At 52.2% G+C, this 26,018-nt stretch overlaps 1 protein-coding gene across 1 annotated transcript in view; it reads left to right on the top strand.

Moving 5' to 3' along the window:
- MYO18B (myosin XVIIIB) overlaps positions 1 to 26,018 on the top strand; it is a 246,829-nt gene that overhangs the window by 34,765 nt on the left and 186,046 nt on the right. Inside the window, exons 12-16 of the mRNA XM_034638624.1 lie at positions 13,408 to 13,581; positions 16,916 to 17,006; positions 18,672 to 18,864; positions 22,218 to 22,298; positions 24,337 to 24,484. Coding sequence (XP_034494515.1) covers positions 13,408 to 13,581; positions 16,916 to 17,006; positions 18,672 to 18,864; positions 22,218 to 22,298; positions 24,337 to 24,484 — 687 coding nt within the window. The remainder of the gene's footprint in view (positions 1 to 13,407; positions 13,582 to 16,915; positions 17,007 to 18,671; positions 18,865 to 22,217; positions 22,299 to 24,336; positions 24,485 to 26,018) is intronic.

Genomic DNA, 26,018 nt, shown 5'->3' with positions numbered 1-26,018 from the left:
CTGGAGGAGGCAAGGACTGGCTGGGCATCTCCCTCTCCTGTGTGGCCTCCGGTCTCCCTGCGTGGGCTCGTTTGGGCTTCCTCTTGGCATGGTGGCTTCAAGTTCAAGTTCCCAGCAAGCAACCTGGAAGCTGCATCACCTTTTCTGAGCTGGCCTCACATATCATGCAGCGTCCCTTTTGCCATGTTCTATGGGTGATAAGCCTCTGGCAGCTTCAAGGGCCAGGGGAACCAGACTCTACCCTTGGAGGGGGCGGCAAAAAGGTTCTAGAACACGTAGGTGGAAAGATAGGGTGTGGCCATGTTTTGCCACAGTGGCTTTGCGCAAATCACTAGCTCTCTGAGGCTCAGTTTTCTGGCCTGTGCAATGGGACTGAAAAGAGCCGTGACCTCACAGGGCCACCGTACAGACGTTATGAGATGCTGTATGCCAGAGGTTGAGCCCAGTGCCGGGCACATGGTAAGTTCTGGCTGTTGGAAGTTAGGGTAACCATAGAGCTTGTAGAATTCCACAGCCAAGGCTTCCCGGCCCCCTGCTGACATGGCAAGACAACACTTCTCCTCCCTACTTTTTTTTTTTAAAGATTTTATTTATTTATTTGACAGAGATAGACAGCCAGCGAGAGAGGGAACACAAGCAGGGGGAGTGGGAGAGGAAGAAGCAGGCTCATAGCGGAGGAGCCTGATGTGGGGCTCGATCCCGTAACGCCGGGATCTCGCCCTGAGCCGAAGGCAGATGCTTAACCGCTGTGCCACCCAGGCGCCCCTCTCCTCCCTACTTTTGTTACGACCGCTTTTCCTCTATGAGCTCTGTCTCAGCTCCATCTAATTTCGATTCAAGTCTCTGTCCAATCTCCACTCCCTGTTCTTCCATCTGGAAGGTTACCCCATTAAGCAGAATCAAGGTTGGAGAGCTCAGAATTGAGGCTAAAGGTGTGGGTTCTGGGACCAGGCTGATCTGTGTTCAGTCTTTGTTCTCCTGCCTGATCTCAGCCACTTCCTTGACCTCTGAGACTCAGTGTCCTCATCTGTAAAATGGGAATAATAGTAGTGCTTACCTCCCGGGGTTCTTGTGAGGCTCACATCACTTAATTTGAATATGTGAAGTCCGTTATCATGGTTATTAAGGCCAGTATGATTATTAATGGAAAGTCTGTCTACTTCCGGCAGGGTGGGGGCGGGTTCCCCAGCAAAGCTGAATTTCGCAAGGCTGATGCAGGCTCTTCTTTCAGGATCACCGTGGTCCCCTCGCTGTAAGAGACAATGTGCACTCTCCCTAGAAAGCCTGAGACTGTCACTCTGCCTGCTGTCCCTCATGACTTCACAATAGCGACAATCAACTTCAGAATCCAAACTAGCCCCGGGATGAGTGATGCCTGCCTGGATGGCCCCGTTGCTTTGCTTTCCTTTTCCTCCGAAGGCCAATGGGAGATTTAATTTATTATTCTTTCACTAAATTTGCCAGTCTACTTGCCGCTGACCGCTTTGCTTAACATATGACACCGCCAGGCCCATATATAACTTGAGGAGGGGCCTCGTAATAGGGTGATGAAGGGAGGCTGCCGATCAGCTGGCAGCCTCCCCGTCTGCTGTAATAAAGATGTCAGTCCTGGAACGGACGGGGTCCTAACTCGGGGAGCCCGGGTTGGGGAGCTCACAGGAAAGAGAGACAATAGTCATAATGACAGAAGCCCAGCCCCCGCCTTCTGAGGGGACGCCTTGACTCCCAGCAGCCGGGGCAGTCCATCCAAGGATCGGAGGAGGCGGCCAGATGCTCTCCACGCTAGGGCGAGACCCTGCGTGCAGAAGGCCGGTGGGAGTCATAAAAGGGATCCCAGCAACACAAAGCCGGGACCGTATATTCAAGCACTTTGTGAAGTGCTTTACTGGTTTGGGTGTATAAACGACCACACACGTCCCACCGTAAAGTTGTCTTCCTATGAGAAACGGAAACCAGGCAGGATAATACAGAGGAGGAAAGGTCCCTCTGCCCTCCAAGGTGATGACTGGCAAAGGTGTAAAGGTGATGTTAATTACAACGGATGCGCCTAGACGGACACACCATTGTTAACTCAAGTCCAGAGTTTCCATGAGGGCTCACTCATGCTCTTGTGCCTTCAATGGGTTGTGACAAATGTGTAATGTCCTATTCCACCGTGATGGCATCATACAGGACAGTTCGCTGCCCGCACAGGCTGAGATTTGTTATGTTTTGTTTTGCTCTTAAACTTTTTGATTTGAAGTCACGATAGACCTGCAGGAGGTTGGGGCAGGAACACACAGTCCCGCGAGCCTTCTTCCACCACGGCACGGTTCACAGTGGCAGGGACCAGCAACTTGGTCATCAGGATGTCCTTAATTCTCTTTGCTGGCTGCAGGGACCTGCCCCTTATGGAGGGGGCCTCCATAGTGTAGCCCCACTCCTGTGGGCCGCTCAGGTTGCTTTCTGCATGTTGGTGTTCTAGAAACTGCCGCGCTCGACATGCTCGTAGGCAGAGTTCGTGCCTGGGAGCGAGCATTCGGGAGGCATGGTCTCTGGGACGCGGAACTGCCAGATGGAAGGGTGTGTTCAAGGCTTGACATTTGGATGCACACAGCCCGGTTCGCATGCCCTGGGCATTACACGGGTTGGCTCATCGAACCCTCTCGAGCCTGTGGCATAGGCACTTCCGTTTTCATTTCCACTTGCAGGTGGGGAAGTCAAGGCTCCGAGAGGTGAAGTCACTAGCTCAGGGTCACACAGCTCTAAGTGGCACAAAGTTGGACCTTCTGTCTGCTGGGCCCTGTGTCCCTGGAAGGCAGAAGAAGGCTCGGGCTTTTAAAATGGACCTACTGCCTCCACTCTGGGGACGCTTCCTCTGTCCACCACTCCTGCCGTCTCTCTGCTTGTCTGCAACTCACTTCTGCTTCTGTAGGTGAAGCACGAAACGCTCAGGGCAGCCCAGGCCAGGCCCCCATCTGCAGTTCCAGCACCCCGCTCCCTTCCCCTGACAGCAGCCTCTCTCTGCCTGGCCCACAGCCCCTGCTGTCTCCCTCCCCTAAAGAGACAAACCACATGCTTGTAACAAGGTGTTCAGCGCTCAGTGTCCATGCACCCCCTTCTATATTTTCCCCTGAGAGCGCTGATTCGGGTTGGCGTCTGGGCCCCAGGGGGCTGGGACCAGGGCTGTTCATTTCTTCAGGCTCCGGGCGAAGGGACATCAAGTCCCTGAGTCACAAGAGGAACAGGTCAGCTGCAGTCTGGGCCTGTATGGCTTTTCCCTGCACAAAGGGCCTCAGATGCCAAGCTCGGCCTCTCCTAGACTAGATTCGCCCCGGCAGAAGCCAGGGAGGTCATCCCACCTGCCTGGCTCTGTGTACAGCCTGCAGGGGTGGCAAGACAGCTGCCTAGAATGGGTGACAATTGTGCCAGGCCTGAGCCCCTCTTTGGATCGGGCAGGGATGGAGGATCAGAGAAGGGCAGGGCCTTGCTCAAGGTCACACAGTGAGGCTGTGGGAGAGGTGGGACCAGAATCCAAAGTCTCTGGGCTCCTGGGACATTTCTGAGTTCATTTTGCTCGACCCTTCCTTCTCTCCTCCCTCCATTCTCCCCTTCCTCCTCCTCTCCTCCTTTCCTGTCTTCCCCTCTATGCCCTGGCTGCCCTGGGACACCACCCTCCCTTTCCAAGACAAAATTTCAGTCTTATCAAGGGAGATGGACCCAGACACATGCCCAGAAGATGCCCAGAGAACACTGTAGACAGGGGACGCTAAATTCCGAGTGGTTAGCCCCACCCAAGGGGTCTTACCCTCCTAGGGGACCCTTGAGCTGAATCTCCGATCTGTCCTTGGACTCAGCATCCCCCAGGCCTGGCCCCTCCTGGGCCCCGCCCCACCCGCCTGCCTTCGTGCAGACTCAGGCCCCGCATCCTCAGCTCTGTCCCAGCTGGGGGCTTGGCTCCCCGCCCGCCAGCTGCCGCAGCCGGGCCTATTCTTGGCCTAGGCAAGGATTTATTCTGCGTTTTCTGAGCATATTGAATTCATTCATTATGCTGAAACGGCTGCTCGGGGATGTAAACAATTATAGTTTTAAAAAGCCCCGGCCCAACCCTGGAGTGGCCGCTGCTAGAAGGCTCCGCTCACCGGAGGCCCCCGCCTTCCGAGGGCGAAGTGGGGAAGCTGGAACGCCTTGGGCGACGAGGTTTCGCAGAGGCCGAGCCACTCGCTTGCTGGGTGGCCCTGCCCAGGCCCCTGCCGCCTTCTTAGCCTCTGTTTCCCGTAAATAATACCTGCAGCTGATATTTACCCGGTGCTTACCACGTGCGAGGCACTCCTCTAAGAATCTGGCCATCTCAACAATTCCACGGAGTGCTATTACCCCTACGGATACGGAAACTGAAGCTCAGAGAGGGGAGGGACTTGCTTCATGGGGGTAGACCAGATGCTCTCTGGGCTCTCTTTAAGCCTCGATCACCAGAGACCCTACTCACCTGTTGTTGTGGAAGGCGGAGGGCGGGGGTCGGGGGGGATGAGGGGGAGGAAGATGGTATGACTCCACTGCGCATGCCTGGACTCAGCATTCCGAGACAGCGCGCAACAATCCGCGGATAATACCCATGAGGACGATGATGGACTTGTTCACTATTACTCTTTACTGAGAATCCACTCTTTGCCAGGCATGATTTACGTGCTGGTTATTCCATTAAATCTTCTTATCCCTATATGGTAGGTTATACCCATTTTATGGATGAGTCAATGGAGGCTCAGAGGGGTGAAGTAACTTATCTAAGGTCGTGGATTTGGGAAGGGGAGGAGCCCTACTCAAAATCTCGCAGCCAGGCTGAATCTGTCTTTGGATGTCCAGCTCTGCTTCTTTCCATAGTTCCCACCACCCCAGAGATGCCATAACTGTTTTTTCCCTCCAGCCTCCTGATCATAACAGCTTGGGAGACTCCTACCCACGCCCTCTTCTCTTGTAAATTCCCGATGCCCGTTGGCATCCTCCAGGTTCTGAGAAGTCCCGCGGGAAAGCAGCCATTCTCCTTGGTTTAATCTGGTGCTACCCCAGTGATTTGTCTGGTGAGACTTTTTTTCCCAAAACACCCGCTCCTGCTCCCCAGAGCATTGGGAATGGTCTGTGCATTGTCTTCCAGCCGTTGGGGTGTGAGCAGTGATTCCAGCTGCGTGTGAGTGATTCCAGGTGGGTTATAGATAGCTTATTGGCCAGGCCTTTCAGGCAGCACTGACTGGGCAGATGGGCAAAAGTCCTGGGGCAGATGGCAACTTCCCTCAAAGCTGGATACGTGGAACTGTAGGTCCAGGTGGGGCAGGCAGGGGGCAGCAGGAACACGCAGTAGCAGCCATAAGAAGCAGGAAGGGCAGGGGCGCCTGGGTGGCTCAGTGGGCTAAGCGTCTGCCTTTGGCTCAGGTCATGATTTCAGGGTCCTGGGATCGAGGCCCATCTTGGGCTCCCTGCTCAGTGGGGAGTCTGCTTCTCTCTCTGTTCCTCTCCCTCCTCATGCTATCATGCTCTTGCCCTCTCTCTCACTCTCTTAAATAAATAAAAATCTTTAAAAAGAAAAAGAAACAGGAAGGGCTTTGAAGTTCCAGCCTTTAAGAGGGTTGCATTTTCCATGGTCCCACCAATAGGACTTTGCTGCGCACCCCCGGGCAGGAAGCCACAGCTACCTGAATTGAGTTGGGGTTCCCGGGGTTTCTCTGGCTGACCCATTTGTACCCATTAAGGGGAGAAATCTCAGAGTGTGATCCTCATTATACGAGCTGACATCTATTGGACAGACCCCATGCTAGGCAACCTGCAAGTGTAACCTCACTGACGCTTCCCAAGAACGTCGGGAGGGTAGATTCCCATTTTCCAGAAGAGGAAATGAAGGCTCTAGGACATGGCAGGACCTCCCCAACATCCTGGGGCTTTAGGCAGGAGAGGTGGGATTTGAACCCCAGGCTGTCTGTCTGCCGAGCGCTACTGCTCTTTCTTCTAGCGACTATAGACTTTCAGGCTTATCTCTTCCCTGCAGGTGGCCTCCTTCTTCGCAGGCATCCGAATCATGAACCTCTGTGTGAGGAAATGTGACCCAGATGCACTGGCGTTATAAATAAGTCGCATAATGCTCAGTAATCCAGCAACAGCACGGCTATTGTTGGAAGTTGTTGGAAGGAGAAATAACTTGGTTATTAATAAATGTAGGAGGCCGCAGTAATTGATAGCAATTGAACTCACAGTGCACGGGGGGAAAGCAGTTGTGTTATTATTTTCTCTCTCTCTCTCTCTCTCTCTTTTTTTTTTTTTGTACTGAACATAAAGGGAAAAACCTGCCTTTGCAGGTGAATTTGAGCAACTCGGAAACTGGTCCCATTCCATTCCTTTCCTTCCTTCCTTCTGTCTCTCGTTTGCTCCTTTGTGTGTCCTCTCTATTCAAATCCCAGCCTGCCTCTTACTGGCAGACTGACCTTGGGTAAGTGACTCAGGTAAGGCAGTGTGTCCAGGGTCACCTGGTTAATTGAGGGCTCTTCCTGCCCTCAGTGTTTCCTAAACGAGTGTCTCATGGGACATTAGATCTCCAAGATGTTCCTGAAAGCATTCTAAGAAAAATTAGTCGGAACAGAATGTCCTCTTCTTGGGGATTCATCAGATATACTTTAAAGGCTCTGAGAAGTCCTGCAGTTAAGAAACTTATTTCACCAAGCAATGACAAACTTGATATGATACAGGATTCATCTCCTCCCACTGACACCAATGAACATTCCATGGAACGACGGCTCTGAGGAGCCCCTTTGGGGAACGGAGCCCCAGCTGTGTGGCCGCCCTGCCACATGGACGGTTTCTGACTCAGCCCCGCCCTTGGTGGCACACTGGCTGGAGCAGGCCTCACCCTGGATGTGCAGATGGTTTCAGAGGAACAGACAGAGACACAAAGAAGTAACAGCACATTAAGCCTTGGCTCCCTTTCAGAGAACCTTCCTTCAACCTTGATAATCGAAGGGAAATCCGAACCACACATTGCTAAGTGTGATCAGCCCCTCAAGCCCTCTCTGAGTCTTAGCACCTGACATGGGTACAGTTGCTGACGCAAGGAAATTCAAGGCCAGGATGGTTCCTGTGGAAGGTGATCCCAGGAAGTACTGGGAAGGGCTTGGGGAAGGCACGAGGGGAAGGAAGGCTGCCATGGAGGCTGTGTTACCAAGCCAGCCACTGCTGTGGGCAACTGGGGCTCAATCCCACCAGAGACCTCTGGGGGGCAGCATAGAGCACACACCAGGAGTTATCCTGCTCAAAGGGTGTCCCCTGTCCTCATTGGTTGAGGGCTGAGGATTTTAATTCTATGGCCCTTCCAGCCTCCCCTTGCATGAGCATTAGGAGAGAACGCCCTCATCAGGAAGGAGCACAGTAAGCCCCAGGGGTATGGCGGAGCTGTGACAGCTCTGCTCTGGGCCCCCCCAAACCCCACGTTGCCATCTGAAGTCTGTCCCCGTTTCCTTTTGACTTGACCTACATACTGCCCATGTGTATGCTCCAGCTAGATCTAAAGTGGGAATTGTGGCCGTACCAGAACCGCCCCTAACCCCATGCCACTGACCTGGGAGTCGGGGACCTGGACTCAAGTTCTAGGTCCGCCACCTACATGCTGTGTGACTTAGGGCAGGGCACTATCCCTTTCTGTGTCTCAGTAGCTTCTACTATAATATCAGGCTTAACAACACGCAGTCTCCAGACCTTGCAAGGCAGCTGGGAGACCAGCCAAGGTCACACAACTGTCCTGTCCCTCAGTGTAGACACACTCGGATGTGCGTCCTCCTGGCCATGGCGAGATGCATGGACCATTTGTCACTAAGAATAAGAACAGACTTGGCATTTGCAAATAATTTTTTTTAATAGAGAGCAGATTAAGGGTGGGCACTTCCGATCATACATGCGTCGTATTTATGTGAATCCAACCACGCGTGCAAAGCAAATGCAAGGCTGGAGGTTACAGGTGCGTATCTTTTCATAAGTCACGGCCCCCAAAGGTAAGCCACCCACTTCCTTGTTCCGCCGGAGGGAAAGCTTGCTGTGCTGGACTTGTGAAGATAAGCTACAGTACTGTATGCTACGGGCAATTTGAGATTCTCAAGGGGGACTTTAAGGGTACCGGTGTTTTTGCCTTAGACTCTGACTTGACATTGACACTCATGAGAAAAGACCCCTCTGCATAGCGCCCTGCTTGGAATATCGGGTGCTGGAGTCAGAGACCTGAATTCAAATCCTGCCTCTGCCCCTTACCAGCTTCATGGCCTTGGAAGGTCACCCTGAGGTTCAGTGTTCTCATAATTCAAGTGGTGATGTTACTATTGACCTCACAGGGCCACAGGGAGGATTAAGCGAGACAGCGGGGTTCAGTGCTCAGCCCAGTGCCCGACACGGGGCATGTGTAGAGTACGTGCTGCTGGCTGGTGTTGTGATATTAAGGTCGCCTTTGTAATACTGTCAAACATTTGCATTCTGATTCCTTTTTCCTGGGTGGCTGAGACAGAGGAGGGGTGACAGGTGGGCTGCCAGAGAGCGTTTCCTACTGCTCAGCATCACATGTCCTGTGTGGTGTTTGCAGAAGAGGAAGAGGGCCCCTACATGATGTGTGCGGAAGCCAGACTGTGGTTCTACCTGCCACAGGGTCCTGGTTCCACCAGTGACCAGCAGCATGGCTAGCTGCCAAATGCACCAGCCTGAGATGATCTCTGCATTTAGCTTTCACACCATTCTGAGCACAGGCTCCTTGTCTCCTGGTGGGTGGCGGGAAAACACCTCGATTGAGTGTGTGATCCCCTTTGGAGGGGGCTAGAGGCAGGTGGAAATCCACAAGCCCGCCCCACAAAGAGTGCCCTCCGGGGAGACTGCTCCATCCCGTCTCTCTGTTTCCATTTCTGTCTCTCGGCCTCTCTCACTTTTGTTTCATCTTGTATTTGATCTTTCCTGTTAGAAAAGGCTGTCTCTAAGGTTCAGATGGCTGGTGCCATGGGGAGAGGAGAACAGAGACTCTCTCTCTCCCTAGTCTTGGAGAAGTGGGGAGAGAACGTGGGCAGGGCTAGCCACCATCAAGAAACGTGCATTCCTTTCTTGATTCCTTCCATCATTTAATCACCCTCTTGACAAATGTTTATTGAGCATTTCCTGGCGCCGGCTCTGCTCTGGATAGAGCAGGGAGCATAAAGACTGTGCTGGAGGAATCCAGCGGGCGGCTAATGCACTGTCGGAGATCCGCACAGGAGCCTGGGAATCCCGCTCAGCCACTACTCCCTGTACCACCTTGGACCAGAAGCTAGACCTTGCTGGGTCCATTCCCCATCTTTGAATTACCTCAGAGGCTTTTGATGAGAGTAAAGAAGCAAAGGAAACACTTAGCGCCGTTCCCGGCACATGGCACATGCGGTGCCCGACGGCTGTCCTTGTTCATCAAGTGATGGCTTCTCGGGAGAGGGAGCCATCGTGTTCATGAGCACCACTTGGACAAGAATCTCCAACCGGGCAGCATTCATTCCGAGGACAGCTTCGTCCTTGGCTTTGGCGTAGGTTGGTGGGAGGTGCTGAGCCAACATGTATCGGCCTTTCCGTGGGGTCAGCTCGGAATCCCTGGGGTGTGGCCCACACCCGAAGTGTGCCGATTCATCATCCATCTCCCACATCCTCTCTCGAAGCCACGGATAGACAGCTCTGCAGGACGAGTCCCTGTGGCCGCCAGAACGAGTAATCCCTGTTGGGTGAGTGGTGCCCTCTTGGGTTTCACAGGTAGAGAAGGGACTAGAAAGTTATTGAATGCTTTCTCGGGGACAGGCACTCTGTTGGGTATCTTCCATGTAAGTGTAACCATGTCACCCTGTCCCTGCAGCCCTATGAAGAAGTGCTTGGGGTTTTGTGACTCCATTTTACAGATAATGAAACTGAGGCTCAGAAAAGTGGTGCAACTTGCCCCAAGACTGGAGCTGGGAATGGCAGAAAGTAGGAAAGGGACCCAGATTCTGCCTGGTTCAGTGTCCACGTTCCTGTCCCTGCCTCAGGGGCCACCTTTCTCGGCCCCATTGAAGAGGCTTTGGCTTCCACCCACGTCTGAACAAAGATAGAGGAACCCATGGGGTTGGATTTTGTGCACCAGCCAGCCTTCAGGGGACTGGAAGCAAAAAGTGCATTTTCCTGGCAAAGCTCCGTGTGTGCTCCCCGGATTTCCCCAGCAGGATGCTGCTCGTGAGAACACCGGGAAATATCCCCCTTGTCAGGCAGGATTTAGAGTCAGGATGAGTCCGTTCACTGCCCCTCTTTTCAGAAAGAACCACTGCCAATTCCCTACCTGACTTCTCCCCAGCTCAGCGAGGTACAGAAGGTCACTGCAGGTCAAGTGCAGGAAGAATATTTTGGAGAGTGGTGGAAGAGGGTGGACAGGGCAGGAGAGGGACAGGACATCGCCCATCTAGAACATTCTCTCTTATTTAATTCCCTTCCAACCCCCAACACAGGAAGAAAGAAGTCTCATTCAGGGCTAACCATCTTTAAAATCTCTTAATACTCATTAATCTTGCATTTTGACAAAAAGAGAGCAGACCTCTGGCTCCCAGGTACCTGTATTTAATTAGAATCTAAAGATTCTTTTGTGCTCTTATTGTATTTATTTCTACTTTCTGTATGTGACAAGTGATAACGGTGTTGGCTTGCAAACTGGCCCCAGCCCACGGAGGGCAAAGGGAGTTCAGAGAAAGCGGCAGACCACTCCAGATTGGTAGGCGGCAGGTGTAATAAGCAAGGGAACTTACATACGAGGCTTGCCTCCCCTGGCCAGCCCTGTTCATCTCCGCACCCACCCTCCAGAATCTAAAAAGTTTATACAGAGTCACATATTCAGTCCAGATGGTCTCAACAACACCTTACTCACAAAAGGCTCCGTCCTTGAAAACGGCTCCCGCTGGGGGAATGTGGGTGGAATGCACGTTTCACACGGGAGGGGGTGAGAAGCCTCCAGTTGTCCTGGGGCCAGCCTGAGGGTCAATGGGCGGTCACATCCTCTCAACGGTTCCCTCCAACAAATGGGTTCTCATTTAAGATAATGCTACAATATTTCCTTTCACAACACATTTAGTTAAGTGGAAAAGATAAGAGCCCCTTTCAAAGAAAGTCGGATCTAGGGTCACAATGATATGGCACATTTCCTAAAAGTGGTATTTGATGGATTGATTTTGGTGAAATAGTAGTTCTAGGACTTAGTGTCCGTCTAATTTCTGGTGATGTCTCTGAGTCAGTTTTGGCATCTGTAAAATGGGAATGACAAGACTGCTTTCTAGGACCTTTGTGAAGATTTCATGGTGATGATGATGATGGTAAGAAGTAATCAGAGCTAACATGTACTGATTTTTTTCACCTGTCACACCTGGGACTCTGAGGCAGGCTTTCTGACTCTAGAAGCCATGAGTTGCACAAAGGTGACGTGTTGAATAAAATAACGTCAATGAACTGTGGTGACTGCTTTCATCACCACCATCATCACCTTCTTCATCATTTTTGCAAGTGGCAGGACTTTTTATTAACTGTGTTAGCTCCCTGAGACTCAGTGTTACCATCTGTAAAATGGGAATCATCTCTTGGGTTGATCAGTGCTAAGTAGCTGGCACCAAGGAGGATGTCAATGAGCATGGCTGTTTGTGGCCCCTCAGTGACCTGGGGCCAGAGCTCCTCTCCCTTGAGGAATGAGTCCCACATAAAGTCCTTGTCCAGATGTCCAATTTTGCCTTAAACCAGACTGATTCTTCAAGATGTCATCTCGAAGAGCTGGGGCCTTATAATCTCTTTCTGATGGATTGAGAAATCTGTTGGCAGTTGTGATTTTTATTTCAAAGAAGGAAACACATTTATGGGGAGATAAGCATTGCAGGAAATTCTTTAAGGATGGCACTGTTATTTGTTTTAATCAGCCATTAATTTTTTATTTGGATTACATTATTTTATTTATTTACTTATCTATTTAAGAGAGAGAGATAGAGCAAGGTGGGGGGGCAGAGGGAGAGAGCAGACTCCACACTCAGTGTGGAGAGTGATGTGGGGCTCGATCTCAGGACCCTGAGATCATGACCTGACCTGAGATCAAGAGTTAGTCATTCAACCGACTGAGCCACCCAGGCGCCCCTTACTATCTCATTTTACAACACTTTAGAATGATTTATACAGTTGGCATCATTCTCTAGCACAGTTTTCTAAGTTGGCTTTTATTTAATATTTGGCTGTAAGCATTGTTTGTGTTGTGCAATCTTTGTTGTTAATCTTAAATGGCCTTATAATAGTTCATAGAGTGGTTCCCCATTGTTTCTTCAATATCATTTGGTTCCTCCTCATCCCCCCCTTATGTTCCAACCACCTGGCCTTCTTGGTATTTCTTTAATACACTATGCTCATTTCTGCCTCAGGGCCTTTGCACAGTCTCCCCCTTCTACCCCCAAAGCTCTTTCCTGGTTCTTTAGGTAGCCAGCTCCTGCTTGCCTTTCATAACCCAGTTCAGATACCACATCCTCAGATAAAGCCCTCTCTGACAGCCACAGATCCACAGGGATGCTCTCAGTTTCTCTTTTTTTTTTTTTTTTTTTTTTTTTAAAAATTTTTTTTTTTTTTTTTGGAAAGAGATAGAGACAGCCAGCGAGAGAGGGAACACAAGCAGGGGGAGTGGGAGAGGAAGAAGCAGGCTCATATCGGAGGAGCCTGATATGGGGCTCGATCCCATAACGCCGGGATCACGCCCTGAGCCGAAGGCAGACGCTTAACCGCCGTGCCACCCAGGCGCCCCTCTCAGTTTCTCTTGATCTCATCTCTTGGTTTTATTTTCTCCTTAATATTATCACCTGAATTTATCTTATTCATCCATTTGTTTACTTGTTTATTGTCTTAGTCCCTCAATAGATTGTAAACTCCATGAAGACAGGCACCTCGTCTGTCTTGCTCGTCGTTGATTTCCCAGTGGCTAACACAGTGCCTGTTGCATATTAAGAGCTCAGCAAGCGTGTGTTGAATAAATGGGTGGGTGGCGAGATGGTTGGATGTGCGGCTGGGTGGCTGGTTGAATGGATAGGTAGGTGGGCAGCCGGGAGTAGGGGGGGCGTGGATGGACAGGTAGGTGGGTACACGAGTGGACGGATCACACTTTTACTCACAATTCCCCAGTTTCACATTTAGAGGGTCCATATGATCACTTTAATTGCTTTGAAAAAGTGAACGACGCAATTGCGAGGAAGTAGGAAAAGCCTGTCTCTTGGGAAACCTGGCCCCTGCCCAGGCCGGGTGTTGAGGCTCCCTGCTGAGGGTGGGTGGTGCAGGGGGTGGGCGGCGGTGAGACCCCTGAGGTCCTCTCGGGAGCCCACCCATTCCATGCCCGGACTTCACCCCCATACCGTGTCCCTCTCGCAGTCGGCCGGAAGCAGTTCATGCGGTTCGAGTGGGCAAACCACGCAGCTGAGGCCCTGGGCTGTGAGTACGAGGAGCTGAACACGGCCACCTTCAAGCACCACTTGCGACAGATCATCGAGCAAATGACGTCTGGGCCGAGCCGACGGCGCCTTGAGGAAGAGGAGACCAGCTCAGGTGCTGCACTGTTGCCTCCCTGGGTGGGCTGGGATCCCCCCTGGGCCAGGCCCTCGGACACTCCAACGCACCCTCACCTACTCATCAGGACCTGCTGTACATGGGCCTTCTAGGTGCAAGGGAGGCGCCTCGGGGCAGGAGTGGACTTGGTTCCTACCTGCACAGTGCTTACGGCCAAGTAGCTTGGTTCCTACCTGCACAGCGCTTATGGCCAAGTAGCTTGGTTCCTACCTGCACAGTGCTTACGGCCAAGTAGCTTGGTTCCTACCTGCACAGTGCTTACGGCCAAGTAGCTTGGTTCCTACCTGCACAGTGCTTATGGCCAAGTAGCTTGGTTCCTACCTGCACAGTGCTTACGGCCAAGTAGCTTGGTTCCTACTTGCACAGTGCTTATGGCCAAGTAGCTCTGTCCCGGGTCCTGAAGGTTCTGCTGAAACCCAGCAGGGCGCCATGTGCTATGGAGAGGGGACACTGTGAGCAGGGCCAAGGGGCCAACACTTTTCCATTGGCTGTTATATCTGTTGAGCCCCTATCTTGTCTGAGGAAGACTGGCCTTCCAGTTTGAGGGACAGAAGTAAGGCCAGATGGCTAGAGAGGCTGGGAGGCTAGTAGATGAGGCTAGTAGATGGGGGTGGGGGTGGTCAGCTCATGTAGGACTCTGCAAACTAGGGTTTTTATGCTCAGACCCATGAGAAACCATGCAGGGGCATAGGCAGAGAATGCCATAACTTGACTTGTTCAAATGACTCAGGCAGGGGGAAGCCTGGGGAACGGGGTGGGAGAAGGGAGGCCATGCAGGAACCTACTGGATCACCTGGTGAGATGCTGGTGGTTGCAGAAGGAAGTGGTGGGAGAGCTGGGGTGGGCTGGACACGTTCAAGGTCTGCTTCACACGTAGAGATGATAGCATGGGCCTGGGGCGTGGGCAGAAAAGAGAGATCAGGACAGCTCCTAGGATTTCAGCCTAGGTGGCTGGAGGAATGGGGGTGCTTTGAACTGATGTGGGGGAAGCCGAAGGGCTTCATATGGCACCTGCTGGGGTGTGGTCTGCCGGGGTACCTCCCAGATCTGCGGCTGCCACCAGCTAGATGCTTTGGCTGCAGGAGGTGAGGGCAGAGGGACCTCCCGGAGCCCCAGGAGTCTCTGAGAACTAAGAGTGGTTGTCCCAGAGACCGCAGAGCCTGGCATTAGTGGGTCGCACTACTCTTTTGAACTGTGGTTTTGGGGCTCATTTCTTAAGGGCAACTTAGATCCTCAGAGCTGCTCCACTCTAGGGATTTTATCTTGGGGGCTAATATCACTTGGATGCCACTAGCCTTTTGTTTGTTTCTAGGTCCAGATAGGAGCTGTAGTTGGCTGACGGTTCCTCCTTCTCTCTGAAACACACACAAGCGCCCCACAATCACACACACACCACGTGTCCACAGACACACACCACCCAGGCATGTACACACACACACGCACACACACACTACACACATGCATACACTGCAAGAAAAGCACACAGACGTACACAGACACACGAGCATACGTGCACACACATTCAGACATTAACACTAATTACCTCTCAGGCCAAAGTATCAAGGGTAGGTGTGAAGCAGACAGGGGACCAGCAGGCCAGGAGAGATGCTGAGAGGCTGTGGGTTGCCTAGCAACCGCCCAGGTTGGGGGTGGAGCTACTGGAGGGATGGGAAGTGCTTTGGAGCTGCAGCGGGCTGTCTGGAATGTACAAGCAGGCCCGTGTCTCTGGCCACAGTGTGGATGTGAAAATCACGTCTCCAATTCCGTGGATGGAGTCCTAGGCGTCAGGACTTAACCATCTGACCCGCCCTTCCCAAAATCTCACTCTGCTTTGTTCCATGCTCCCTCATCAAGGCTGGCTCCTTGAACAGGCCGCATGTGTGTGTGTGTTTAAACGAAATTGAGATCATGACAATATTAATCATTTGCGAAGCATTTTCATTCCTCCTAATGTGACAGGTAGGCGCTTTTCCCTCTCATTCAATATTCGTCTGCGCCTGGCTTTAAGCACTTCTTTGTAGAGACTACAAATTATCGAACCCATTTGCTATTGTTGGATATTCAGGTTGTTTCAAGAAAAACAATTTTCATCCAATTTAATCAACAATCGGGAGAACATAGGTACCCAGAAATCTTTGTTTCTCTGAATATTTCATTAGGATAAAAGCCCGAGAGTGAAATTATTAAGTCCGAGCAGACGAACGTTTTATGGCTTCTGACACAGAACTGCCAAATTTCCCTCCAGAAACGGGGAGCAACCACAATGATCTGAGTGCCTACTATGTGTCAGGCATTTAGGGGTTTGGGAGCCAACATACCCAGAGATGGTCCCTGTTCTCGGGGTGCTCCCAGCCTGGCGCTGGGGGGCGGGGGAGCTGTTAACCACTAACTGTACGGATATAAAGGCAGGGTGGCTTTGTCCTTCTGTGTCTGGCCTGTTGCACGTAGCTTAATGTCCTCTGGGTTCATCCACGTTGTAGGGAATGAGCGGATATTCTTTTTTACGACTGAATGGTCTACTTTATGTCCCCATTTATGTGTAGGATCTAAAATAGTCACAGTCACAGAGGCAGAGAGTACAGAGGTGGTTGCCCGGGGCCTGAGCGGAGGGGAAAATGGGAGAGAATGATGGAAGGGGACATGGTTTCATTTGTGCAGGTTGAATAAACCCTAGAACGCAGATGAATAGGTAAATGGATAAGACGACCAGCAGGTGCGTGTGTCCACTGCACAGCATAGAGCCTCTGGTCACCATACTGTGCTGTATACTAAAAATTCTTTTTAGAGGGTAGATCTTAGGCGAAGTGTTCTAATCACACGCATACACACAAAGAAGGAGGGAGGACACTCTTAGAGTTGACAGGCTTAGGACATTGTTTATGGTAACCTATACTTCCCTTCGAGCTCCTGGGGGAGTTACATTAAACAGATGGGTGTGGGTTTTTGTATGTCAATCATACCTTAGTCAAAAACTAATTAAAGGAAAAGGAGCAAGGTAGGACTGGGAATTGGCTTCATGGGGTGGTAATCAAGGCAGGCTTCCCTGAGGAAGTGTCATCGGGCTGATCCCCGAGGCATGAGCAGGAGCGCTTGCTGGAGAAGAGGTGGGGCCAGGTGACACAGAATCCCGTCAGTGCTGATAAGACGCTTGAACTTGGTTCTAAGACGGTGGGTACGTAATTCCAGCAGTGGAGGGATGTGTGAGAGGGAGGGGGTTTCTCTGAGGCCAGTAGCGATGCCTGGGGAGTGTTGTCCTTGGTCCCAGGCAAGGTCCTGACCACGGAGGCCCACCCTTCCCTCTCTCCCTCTGCAGGGCTCAAGATGACAGGTGTGGAGTGTGTGGAGGGGATGGCCTCAGGCCTGTACCAAGAGCTCTTTGCAGCCCTCGTCTCACTCATCAACAGGTAATGGCAGCCTCGTCACAGACACGCAAATGAGTCCAAGCACTGGGCGTTTTAGCGCCCTGGGTTATGGGGGGCGGGGGGCTAGAGAAGAGTGCGGGTTTTGAGCCGGATAGTGCTGGGTTTAAATTCCTCCTTGGCTGCCCAAGGCAAATCAGTTCAGCTCTCTGACCTCCCCTTCCACTCTTATAAAATAGCTCTTCCCCCCAGGGCCATGGCGAGGAGTGAAAGAGATAATGTATGGAAACAGTTCTTCCTGGCAGTGATCATAGACCCCCGACAGTAAAAGCTCACTGTTCAGGGCCCCTGCTAAGTAAGGACAACGGCCGGCCCTCGTTGTTTCACTCATCTTGTATCACTCACTCACTGCACATCAGCCCATTTGACAGCTGAGCTAATGGAGGTGCAGAGAGATGGGCCTAGAAGGCAGCCACAGTGCTGGGCTCCCGCCTCACCCCTTCACGTTTCCCTGAATAACCCGCCCCACCGCTCTTGTCCATTTCTTTTTAAAATTTTTGGTTGAGGATGGGTTGCAGCCAGGGTGTTGTTTTGGAGTGCGCCAGGACGTGGCTTGTGTCTCTGAAACGCGTCTACCAGGCTGCAGCAGCCCGGAGCCGGATGTCTGTCACCGTAAGGGCTTCCCACCCTCCTCCCCGAAGGCGGGAAGCATCATTAGGCTTCCGACCTCCTGTTAGTGGGGCTGAGGCTGGCGCACAGCCGTGGGGCAGCTGGGGTTTTCCGGCGATGCTGGGACAGGAATCCGCTTGCTCTCCCGCTGCTGGAGCAATTAGCATCTGAGGCCGCAGACACAGCATCTAGAAACCAAAGGGGTCGTGCGCGCTTAGAGGAAGGCGTCCCGGCGGTGGGAAATGAACTGCTGGCGGAAGAAGCTGCCTCGGCCCATGGAGGACGGCTGCTTCATTGCATCCTTCAAGCCTCGTCTCGCTGATACAGAACCCGTTGCCCCACCACCTACAAGCCCCTCATAGACGCCTGGCTTTCTGAGCAGTAACTGACAGTCTTCACGCATGCATGTGTGGTGGCCGATCCACTTGGCCTCGTGGTATAGAAAGAAAACCGTGGCAGGTCATGCAGATCGCATTATTATTGCTGATCGCAATAATAATCATGATTAATCATCATCGCAGGCCACCTTTACTGAGCATGAAAGCCACCGCCAACCTGGCCCTCAGAGCCTGGACGTCTCATCACCTCCAGTCCTCCCAGTGACCTTCTGGGTTATGGCCATCGTTGGCCCTTTCCCGGGAGGGGCTGGGTAGCTCTCCCAAGGCACACAGCCCCTCTGCTGCAGAGGGGAGGTTGGAGCCCTTGTCGACCGTCTCCAACAGCTCCCAACTCCTGCATGTTGATGGAAATAATCCCTTCTCTGTCCACCCTGATAGATTCATCAAAATGATCCAAGGCGGTGAGGGCTTGAAAGAATCATCATTTAACAGCTGGGGAAACCTTAGCTCAGAGAGGTTAAGTAACTTGCCCCAGGTTGCACAGCCCGTAAGCGGTGAACCTCGTTTTGGCGCCAGGTCTGGGGACCCCTACCCAGTGTGCTGCCTCAGTTTCTCCATATCTGCGATGGGGGAGTGGAAGGTATGGGCCAGCTAGGCTCTTAGATTCCACGTGGGCTTGAGGCCTCCCCCACTCTCCCCCCAGGTCCTTCTCTTCCCACCACCTCTCCATGGCTTCCATCATGGTGGTGGACCCTCCAGGCTTCCAGAACCCGCGGCACCAGTGGAAGGACCGGGCGGCCACCTTCGAGGAGCTGTGCCACAATTATGCTCACGAGCGCCTGCAGCTGCTTTGCTACCAGCGGACCTTCGCGTCCACGCTGGAGCGGTACCGGCAGGTAGGACGGGGCTCCGTGGAGGGCGCGAGGCCGGCCAGGGTCGGGGGGATGGTCCGGTCCTTCAGTCACCCTTGGCTTCATCCCATTTGGCTCCCCCGTGAACGACACCCTCGCTCCAGGCCTGGCTCCCCAGGCCTCTGCTGCTCCCGTCTCCACGCACGGCTCCTTACAGTCCACGAACACCAGGGAACTTGGGGCTCCCAGGCCTTGCTCCCCCAGCTGTCCCCTCGCTGGGGTGACCTGTTCCTCTTTATCTGCTTTGCCCGAGCTGAATGTTCCTCCTCTCACATGGCTCTCATCGTCCCCGTGGAAAGCCCTTTGTGCTCTGGGCGGGGGGGGTGTGTGTGTGAAAACTCTGGACGGGAGGGTTTGCCCCGGCCTTTGGATCCCAGGTTGGCCATAGCTAACAAAGCCCTAGATGCAATTCCCTCCTGGGAGCTACACTCCAGACACCAGGAGCATGAACCAGGAAACACGTGTAGACGCATTCCTGCCACATTCTTCTTGTTTTGAATAAAGCTTAAATGGAAATATTACATTTGCACAGAAAATGCACACACCAGTAGCATAGCCCAATGAGTTTATCTGAATGAACATACTCACGTAGGCCCCAGGGGAAAAGTGAAAGCTGCCAGCACCAGGATGGCCCCGTCCTATCTACCCCTCCTTTCTCTCTAAAGAGGGCTGCTTTGACTCCAGCAAGTGCTAATAGCAAGATGTTGGAAATGGCCGTCTTGCTTATCATGAAGATAAGAGGTATTGAAATTATGGTCTTTTTTTTGGTTGGCACTTGCACAGCAAGTAATATGAAAGTATCAACGTGGATACATCTCAAACAAGTCACATTGATGATGAGTCCTGGGGTCCGACTTGAACTCTATCATTTATTGGGCTGTGTGGCCTTGGGAAAGTCATTCACCCTCTCTGATCCTTGATTCCCTCATGTGTGAAATAGAAATAGCAATATTCCTGTAGCATCTATCATTTGCCACAATAATGCTAGATAATGAAGTGCCCCCCAAAACATAGTGGCTTTAAAAGTTCCCTTTTGTTATTGCTTACATGGGTTTGCCTGGGCCGTTCTCTGGTCTTGGCTGAGAGAGCTCTGTGTCTGTAGGCAGATGCAGGGTGGTAGGTGGCTCTGATGGTGCTGGCCAGCTCTCTCCTGTGTCTGGGGGTCAGCTGGCCATGAGCTGATCCGGACAGGATCCTTGGCTGGGATGACCCATCTGTGCGCCAGGACTGTCCTATCCTCTAGCAGACTAGCCCAGGCTGTTCTCGTGGCGCTGGGCAGGGCTCCAAGAGACGAGCAGGACATGCAGGGCCCCTTGAGTCCTAGACTTGGAACTGGCAATGTCCCTTCTGTAGTCAGTGGGTCACGGCAAGTCCAAGGCTGAGCCCTGACTCGGGGTGGGGAAATAGGTTCCACTTTTTGATGGGAGAAATTGCAAGAATGAGATCAACAGAAGGGGAGAGAATGTTTTTTTGGGGTTTTGTTGTTATTTTTAGAGAGAGAGGTGAGGGAGGGACAGAGGGAGGGAGAGAGAATCTCAAGCAGGCTCCAAACCCAGCGCAGAGCCTGACATGGGGCTCGATCCCACGACCCTGAGATCATGACCTGAGCCAAAACCAAGAGTCAGACACTTAACCGACTGCGCCCCCCACGGGCTCCTTTTTCACTTATTTCTGATGTTCAAAACAATACATAGTTTTTATTAAAAAACTGGAAAGTGCAGAGAAGCGTCCATAAGCAGAACACATAACCTCCTTCAGCTCCACTGCCCACCGGCAAGCACTCTTGTGCCGTCCGTACTTTGTACCTCTTAATTTTTCCATATCCTGTCTTAACTGCAGATTTCCGATCCTTCCCTCCCCATGACTTTGCAGTCTGCTGTTTTCTGCACAGCATCGTGCTAGTCACATGTTCTCATTCCATTTGCATCTTCTAGTAATTGTGCATTTCACTGGTTATGTCGGAGGCTGTCTCAACCCTCCTTGGCGCGTCTGGGCGATTTCCGTGATTACGCGCTTGTAAACAGCACTGTGATGGACATCTTTGGGCTTGCTCCCACTGGCACCCAGAGCTCAACCCAGTGCTCGTTAGTTACTCAGTAAATACGAGACACGTTTGGACTGAACGATTAGCTCCTGATAAAGCACTCGCCACATTTGCTAATGAGCCTGAAGGATGAGCCATGTCAGGATGTTCTTAGAATGTGGGTCTGTACCCTTTCTTCTCATCCAAAGGCGATGATAAAAACAAACAGCCTGATTGGAAAAATGGCAAAGCATTTGAATATAGATATTTTTTCCAAAAAAGACAGACAAATGGCCAATAAGCACCCGGAATTTACGGAAATGCTAATCAAAACATCGAGATACCATTTCATCCACAGTAGAATGGTGGTGATAAAAAAAACAAAAAACAAAAAAAACCTCAGAAAACAGCAAACACTGGCAAGGATGTGGAGAAATTGGAACCCGTGTGCGTGGCCAGTGGGAATGTAAAACAGTGTAGCTGCTGTGAAAAGAATATGCGGTTTGAAAAAACGAACAAGAGAATTACCCTATGATCTAGCAGTTCTCCTGCTGGGCATTTACCCCAAGAGTTGAAAGCCAGGTCTCGAAGAGATATCTGTACACCCAGGTTTACGGCAGCATTACTTACAATAGCCAAAGGGTAGAAGCGACCCGAGTGTCCATGGGGGGATGTGTGCGTAAATGTGATCTGTCCACACAGCGGGCTATTATTCAACCATAAAGAGGAAGAAAATTCTGACCTATTCTGCAACGTGGAGGGACCTCGAGGACATTGTAGGGAGTGCAATAAGCCAGTCACAAAAGGATGAATCCTATATGACTCCCCTCGCATGAGACGCTTAAGAGCAGTCAAATTCGTAGAGACAGAAAGTGGAACGGTGATTGCCAGGGACTGGAGGGGGAGAAGCGGAAAGGGGAGTCCGTGTTTAATGGGGACGGAGTTTCAGTTTTGTAACATGGAAAAGTTGTGGAGGTGGGGGCGTGGTGACAGGTGCATAGCATGTGAATGAACTTACTGCCACTGATTGTACTCATAAAAAGGTAGATTTTATGCCGTGGATATTTTACCACAATTAAAAATATAATACAGGGCACCTGGCTGGCTCACCCGGTGAAGCACCAGACTCTTGATCTCGGCGTCGTGAGTTCGAGCCTCACATTGCGGTACAACTTACTTAAAAGAATATTTTTAAAATGATAATAAAAAAGGTTAAGGGGAGGTGAAAGTCCTCACTTCTCTTTTCTCCTCCATAAGTTTTCCACCTTGTTCAGCTCATGGAAGGAACTAATGTGGAACTTGTGTGACTTTCCAGGAAGGTATTCCCATGCCCTTTGACCTCCCGGAGCCTTCCCCGGGGACCACAGTGGCTGTGGTGGACCAGAACCCTTCCCAGGTAAGGCGGGACCCAGCAAACTCAGGCTCTCAGACGCCATGAGGCTTTGAATTGAATCCCAGATGGTTGAGTCCTTAAGCCGCTAGTGGTCAGTGCATCTGTCCTTGGAATCACCCAGGGATTTTTAAAAACACCAAAGCTGGGGACCCACTCCCAGCCTGGCCCGAGGGTGTGGCCTGGGCAACAAAGCTCCAAACCCCCTCAGGTTGAAAACCATGTCTCTGCCTGATGTCCGAGACTGTCTCAGCAGGCAAACTCCCACCTGGCCTCCCATGGTGAGCTGAGGGGGCTCGGGGCCAGTACCCAGTGCACGCTTGCCTGGGAAGGTCAGGTGTTCAGACACAGGTGTTATATCCGCAGAGACTGGAAGAATAGAGACCACTGGGGGATGGAGAGTGGGGGGCAATGGTGGGCTTTAGTGTGGGGGATACCCGAGTCTTTACTTTGCCCATCCCAAGAACCCACTGGGCCAACCCCAGACCTGCAGCTCTGCTCAGCCATCTCTCAGAATGGTCCTGAACCATTCTGCTTGACTTGCCAGGTTCAGGTCCAATGTCAGTGACCTTGAGTGCATCCCTTCATCTCCTCTCCGGGTCTCAGTTTTTTTCCGCCTCTAAAGTGGGAAAGATAGCATTCCCTGGAATGGTTGGGAATGTTTACGAGATCTGGCGCCCGGAGCACCTGGCAGGGTGCTTGGCCTGCAGGACACATGTTTCTCCTGCCATGTGATAGCCCAGGCTGCCACTTTTCTCATTCTTTGTCTCCTGTCAGCCACCCGTGGCCTTCTCTTCCAAGCCCTCTCTTGGCTCCTAGTGGCCTGCACCTGTCCTTGCAAAGCTGCCTTGTCCGTGAGCCCTGCCGGTCACTGCCTGTTTATGCTTCCCGTTGGCACCTCTTGGGCTGACTCCCCCTCCCTGTCATGCTTCCTGAGCTGGAAGAGGCAGATCTGAAGGGATGACCGGGGCAATGTGAGGAGGGAGGGGCCACGGGGTCCCCTGGATGCCTGGGGAGGTGGCTGGGAATAGCTTCCTGCTGGGGATGGGCTGGCTGTCAATTTCAAGCCCATGAAGAAAGGCAAGGTGAAGGCTCAGGAGATCTGGGATCTGGTCCCCATTCTGCCCCTGTGCCTCCCTATGTGACCCTGGATGTGTCCCTTTTCCTCTTTGGGCCTCTGAAGGGGTTGGACCAATATTTCCCACTTAGCGTGCCCAACTGTCCTGGGTTGCCAGGGACTTGCTGGCTTCAGCACTGAAATCCTCATGTCCTGGGAAGTCCCTGAGTCCCAGTCGTCAAGGGACAGCTGGTCACCCCATGTATCACACACATTTCCTCCATAACCACTTGGCACCATTTTTGGTGATGCCAACTCATTGTGGGCCCTCCGACAAGCCGTTTAGCTTCTCCAGGCCTCTCTGTTCCCAGAAACAAAACTTCAGAGTTACTTAGATGGTTTCTGAAGCTCATGGCTAGATTTCACATTCCGTGACTAGATTTCAAATTCTGTGCCTGCGCTATTGAACCAAGTTCCCCTTCTCCTCTAGAACATTCTTTCGCCCTCCCCCTCACATCTTAAGATTTTAGTTTAAAAAAAACAGACTTCTAAGAAGTGATGCGGATGGAATTAATCCTTTGATGTTTAGCTGTGCACAAATGCTCTTAGCCGCCTGTGTGCATCTCGAATGTGTAATTTACAGAGTGCTTTCCCTTGTGAATTCCCCACTGCAGCCCTCTGAGGAAGGAAGGTGTTGTCGTCTCCATTTACATAAAAGGCTCCGAGTGGGGCAGTAAGTTACCCAAGGTCACACAGGAAGTGAGGACAGAGGCTGATTCGGACCTCCTGAAACTGAGGGGTTGTTAACAGTTTTGGGATTACCACACTGGGACTCTGGGGGTGTGTGGGGGCATGGCTCCTGGCTGGCGCGTCTGAGTCGTGATGCCGGGGACTCGGACACCCCGACTCCCAGAGCTAGGAAGGGAGGCCCAGGACCAGCCTCCATCGGGGATTAGGGCTCCACAGTGATCCTGGATTTTCTGCCAGGTCCGCTTACCGGCCGTTGGAGGTGCTGAGGACGCCAGGGGACTTTTCTGGCTCTTGGATGAGGAGGTCCGGGTGGAGGGCTCCAGTGACGGCATGGTGCTCGAGCGTCTCTGCACGGCCTTTGAAAAGAAAGGGGCTGGAACCGAAGGTAAGGGAGTCGGGGTGAAGGACGAAGGTAGAAGGGTGCTGAGTCCAGCCTGGGAGTTGGAATCTGTCCTTGTCTGCAGCAGAGAAAGCCCTGACAAGGCCTGCACAAGGTGGGGGGGGGGTCTGAGTGGACGGATGTCTGTGCATATGCCTGTGTGTGCTTTCATTCATTTATCAATGAACGAAATTTATCAGTCAATTTAATCAATCAATAATAATTTATCAATCATCAATCAATCATTTATCGATCAATGATCAGTGCAGTCAACAAATGTATTAACTGGCTACTGTGTGCCAGGCACCGTGCTATGCAGTGGCGAGCCAGCTGCATGTGGCCCACGTGCTCATCGGGGGAGGACGCGGGAGGCGAGAGTGTAGGCAAGCTAACAGAGGAGCCCGTCCATGTTTGACCCTAAGATGACAGACCCTGGCGCTTGATGGTGTGTGTCAGGCAGACTGAATTCCTCTGGGAGCCAAGGCATCTGGGGGAGAGGGGCGCAGGCAAATGTCCCAGAGAAGGGGAGACACGGTGCAGACAGCAAAGTCGGAGATGTTGTCTGGGCTCAGACCGCCGGAGGTCCACTGGTGGGCCACACGATAAAACATTCGTCTCAACCCTAGAGCTCCGAGAAGCCGTGAAGGGTTCTAGGCAGCAGGAGGTATGGTCAGATTCACGTTCTGGAAAGTTCCTACAGGCGGCTGTGTGGAAGGTGGTCTGGGAGGTGGGGGGGGCGGACTCTGGGAGCGTGCACCCACAGCTCCTGGCGATGGGCTGAATTGGGGGGAGAGGAGAGATGGAGACATCTGCATGGAACCACGAAGTCGAAGGTCCCGGGCTTTGGCTTCATTCAGCTCCCAGTTCAAGTCCGGCTATCCGTGCTTCACCAATGGAAACCCTGGGCAAACCTCGAATAGCCCCAGGTGGAGTGCTCGCACAATGAGGATGGGGGGGCTGCCTTTCTCCAGGATTTCTGTGACAATGATTAGGTGAGAGATATATCAACTTTGTAACCGGCCGCGAGTGTCATGAGCACTGATCGAGGAGCCCAGGGCTGTTGATGGCGATGAAGAAGGTCTTCCCCGTCAGCTAACGGGGTCGGAGGAATGCCGTCTGTTCTCCACACCGGGCTCAGAGCTTCATGTATGCTGTCCAATCGAATTCAGTCACCAGTCTGGTGGTTGGTATTCTTATCCCGCAAGATGAGGACATGGAGCTCCAGAGAGATGCCTGTAGAGAGGTCTAAGGTCACCCAGATGGTGTCAGCAGGCAGACGCAAAAACAATCGCTTGGGACCCTGCCTCCCCCAACTCCACCCAGATGTCCTCAGACTTCTGTGGAGGCCGATCGGCCTTGAGATCTTCCAGGACCGCCCCTGGTGTGGCTCATTCATTCAGCTGCGTTTATGGAGCACTGAGCACACGGCAGCTGCTGTCCTGGGCTGGGAGATACAGCCCCAGACATGACAAATATCTCCACCTCCATGGGGCTGACATTCTAGCAGAGGAGGCTGGTGATAAGGTGAAGAAATCTGTAA

Source organism: Ailuropoda melanoleuca, chromosome 12 (assembly GCF_002007445.2).
Source record: "Ailuropoda melanoleuca isolate Jingjing chromosome 12, ASM200744v2, whole genome shotgun sequence".
NCBI classification, from domain to species: Eukaryota; Metazoa; Chordata; class Mammalia; order Carnivora; family Ursidae; genus Ailuropoda; species Ailuropoda melanoleuca.
This window is presented reverse-complemented; position numbering and strand designations above follow the sequence as displayed.